The following is a 3,996-nucleotide window of genomic DNA, read 5'->3' on the forward strand; positions in this document are numbered from 1 at the left end:
ATTGTTATTGTAAAATGGAGGTTTGCTATACCTATATCTTGTCACTTATCATTTTTCATGCTTGTATCAGTGTCTATTGTTCAATTGAATTGCCAATACTGTTATATGGCGATCATTGTATGTTTTATCTTTTGCAAAACCTTAATAAAAAATTATCCAAATAAAAACGGTCTGGCCCTCTCCTGACAATCTGCAGTAAGCAATCCACCCTACATAAAACTGAAAATAACCAACGTTTCAGCGAATACAAAATAATCTGCAGTGAGAAGGCCACACTACATTTAGTATAAACCAGGATTGTTTCAGTCTGTATCCTATCATGTAAGAATATACTGATAGGTCTAGATGGCCAATCTAATTTAGTAATCTGAGCCCTTGTCTCAGCATAAAACCAGACAATATTGCAGAGAAGTTATTTTTCTATTCAGAAGCAAATCTGCATCAACATACTGTAATAGTGTTCTGCATGTAAACATTTTATATTCAGATCAACACTACATCACTGCTCTTACATTGTATTACTAGGCAGCATTATCACACTGCATCATTACACCGTCAGTTTCTTTATGTACATAACGCAGATTAAACATTCATTCAATACACACAGCTACAAAAATAATGATGTGATTACAATTTCCCTACAGTTTTTGGTAGCCACTGTATTCATTTTCAACATCTCCCAGATTATCAACATCTATATACATCAAGAGCACCTTATCTTGTTACTAATATAATATGCACTTTGAGAAATCTTCACTTTAACATAACAGGGTCCATATATATATATATAATATATATATATATATATATATATATATATATATATATATATATATATATATTATATACACACACACTCACCTTTTACAGTTTGAAAATATATACCGGTACATACATTTCCACCCCATGATAATGCAGATATTGAAAATGGGGGTGGTTCCTCCCTAATGACGAGGATTGTGTATATTTACATATGACAACTATGTACCCCAACAAATCTGTACAATTAATATGTATGGAATTATAACCTCTCATTTAAATGATTACTGTAGAAAGAGAAGATGGAGATGTTTCTCTAATAAATTAGCTCCATATTTACAGAGCCAGGATGTGATCTCCCTGCGCTCTGATCTCAGTCTCTCTCTCACTCTATGTCTGTTCCCTGTAGATGCTGCAGGTCCAGAATGGATCTCTCTCCCCTCCCCCAACCTCTCAGTAAGAGATCCAAATATGTACGTACATACAAATAAATTAGGCCTCCATCTGTAATGTGATGTGCTATACTACCCTTTTATGTGGTACATACAGTTAGTAATAATGGATTGTGCTACACAATGCAGTGTACTTCCTGAATCAAATTCATGTGTAATAAAGAATAGCTGGTTACAGTTTATATGATGAGCAAATCTTATAGGATTTTATCCCCATTAGATTTTTGAATAATGAATAAAGAAAAAGTGTCTAACTTCAGGTGGGTGTGTTTCACTGCATGAACAGGATGTAGGATACCTATGTATGGTTTGGATATGATCTTTTTGCTTGGTGCAGTGTGTGATGTATGTGGGCTGCTGTGTGTGTAAGCGTGTGTGATAGCTTTGGTGCAGTGTGTGTATATTTTTGTGTTCACCCGGATCAGCAAATCCTCGTAAAATAAACTGCTGTCTCCAGTATCAGATCATATCGCTCTGTACTTGTGTCATACAGATGTGTGATATATTGTAGCCTGCAATGCCAATGTATGTGCGTGAGCCTTTCCCTAAAGCTGTGTATGCAGGAGATGAGAATGACACTCACATCTTGTTGGGTGCTGTTCAGTCTCTGGTGCTGCAGCTGACGCTCCTCCTTCTCCAGGCTCTACAAAATTGGATCTCAGTGACGTCACTACCATCCGGGCCTGGAAAAGGTGGGAGGGGATTTGAGGGTGTAGGGGGAATGAGAGAGGGAGGGAGGTGGTGGATATATGGATAGGTACACAACAGTAACACACACAGTATATGCATGTTGATATATCAGATAATATATATATTATAATATTGTAGAGCTAAATGTAAATGGATGAATAATATTGGGTGCATATAAAACACACACATACACTGTCAATTTGTTTTTAACCCATAAACCCATCACTACTATTTGTAAGCTACTAATACATTATTGTATAATTTTGCCTTACAGAAATGAACCCAAACCAACTAAACAGACCACTTTTATTGGGTTATATTGCTACACTAAAGAATGGTTCATAAAACACCAGTCAATCACTGTACAACCGTTTCTTTGATGAACCCCTTTTAAAAACTCATATTCTGGAGACTTTAGATGTCCCTATACATTTCTTTATTTATGTATTTATATATTTGTACTGAGCATAAGCAATAGAAAATTAGGAAACAAAATGTTATCTTTAGCCACATATTACCATCCTGTGTGGTAAGCACACAAAATTGTGTTGTCTATAAATATGTTGTTTTATTATATTTTTTACAAAGTTGTATCGTTAGTTGTATCCTAGATCTCAAACAATCTTTTAATTCAACAATCATGTCATACCAAATAACCTTTTGAACAGTGGGAGATACATAAAAATCTAGTGTCTTTGTGAGTGTAAGTAAAGATAGATTATAGATAGATAGATGATGATAGATAGATGACAGATAGATAGATATATAGATAGATGACAGACAGATAGATATAGATAGATCGATAGATACCCATACTTAGACTTAGTTAGTAGAAGAGTGAGTGCCCCCAAAATGTTTGTCTAATTCTAATTGGGTAATTTTGTTTCTTCATAGTGCAAAAATGTTTTGTATTCATTATAAGTATATTGTAGCACCTTGGTAGAGCGCTATAAATAGCTATCAATCTAGATCAACAGAGGGAATTGTGACTTTGGCTATGGGTTGTTGAAAGGAGTTAGTTTTTACATTAACATTTTCTAATTAAATAGAACATTAATTTTTACACTAAAATGTCCATTTAGGTAAAACATCCTTTTACTCACATACAATATTCATTTCCATCCTGCATAGCTACATGTATAATTTCCAGTTTGAAACTGTGTGTGCGTATATATGTAGAAAGGCTTGCCATTGATTATCCTGAATTTGTAGGAGGAGTCTTAACCCTATATATACTTGGTCATGCCCCGTTTATCTTGTCTGTGTTTCCTTTTCGTTTCCAACCCACCCACCCCTCTATTTCTTCTTCTTTCTCTTTAATATTTACCTCTTTGGGTATGCCCTCTTTTAGGCAATACTGACCATGTGACTATGGCACACATCAGGTCACTTTTCCCTTTACCTTATTGTTGTTCTTTGTTACATTACATTAAGACTCTGAGTATATATATATATTTGAATCAGATACAGACCAGCACTCTCCAAATAGTTATGCAATTTCCAGGGTGCTCTTGAACAAAAGTATATAACATCCAAATGAAATCAGGCACTCTCCGGTATTAAGATCCACAGTTCCTTTAATGTGACGTTTCGGGGTCTTTAGCCCCTTCTTCAGACATCAAAAAACATATACGATATATGTTTTTTGATGTCTGAGGAAGGGGCTAAAGACCCCGAAACGTCACATTAAAGGAACTGTGGATCTTAATACCGGAGAGTGCCTGATTTCTTTGGTATGTTTTATATATATATATATATAAATCACCACAGTTTTTAGAATGTTGCTCTTGACAACCATACTAATTGCTATTAAAACAAAAAGCACATTATGTAACCTATGTTTTCTTCCAATACTGTAGATTGGCCTAAACCAGTTATTGATTTGCAGCATTTGAAAGAAAACTTAGGTACAGAATTTGCTATTTTTTGGTCTAACTAGGCTCATGGGACAAGCATTATTTTACACAAAAGCAATGTGTTAAATGTTCATTTACATATTAAAACAAACTTTACTTCTTCATTAAAGTGATAGTAAACCTTCCACTTTTTATAGTCAGATCCTCAATGTTAGTGATATTTTAGATAGACTTTAATT

The 3,996-nt window shown here is 34.4% G+C and overlaps 1 protein-coding gene across 1 annotated transcript in view; it reads right to left on the bottom strand.

Annotated features, from left to right (window-relative positions):
- Positions 1 to 1,851, bottom strand: part of LOC128663779 (vesicle-associated membrane protein 2) — a 151,184-nt gene extending 149,333 nt beyond the window's left edge. The window contains exon 1 of the mRNA XM_053718278.1: positions 1,795 to 1,851. Within this exon, the coding sequence (XP_053574253.1) occupies positions 1,795 to 1,796 (2 nt within the window). The 5' untranslated portion in view covers positions 1,797 to 1,851. The remainder of the gene's footprint in view (positions 1 to 1,794) is intronic.
- Positions 1,852 to 3,996: the final 2,145 nt, after the last annotated feature.

This window comes from Bombina bombina, chromosome 6 (assembly GCF_027579735.1).
Source record: "Bombina bombina isolate aBomBom1 chromosome 6, aBomBom1.pri, whole genome shotgun sequence".
NCBI classification, from domain to species: domain Eukaryota; kingdom Metazoa; phylum Chordata; class Amphibia; order Anura; family Bombinatoridae; genus Bombina; species Bombina bombina.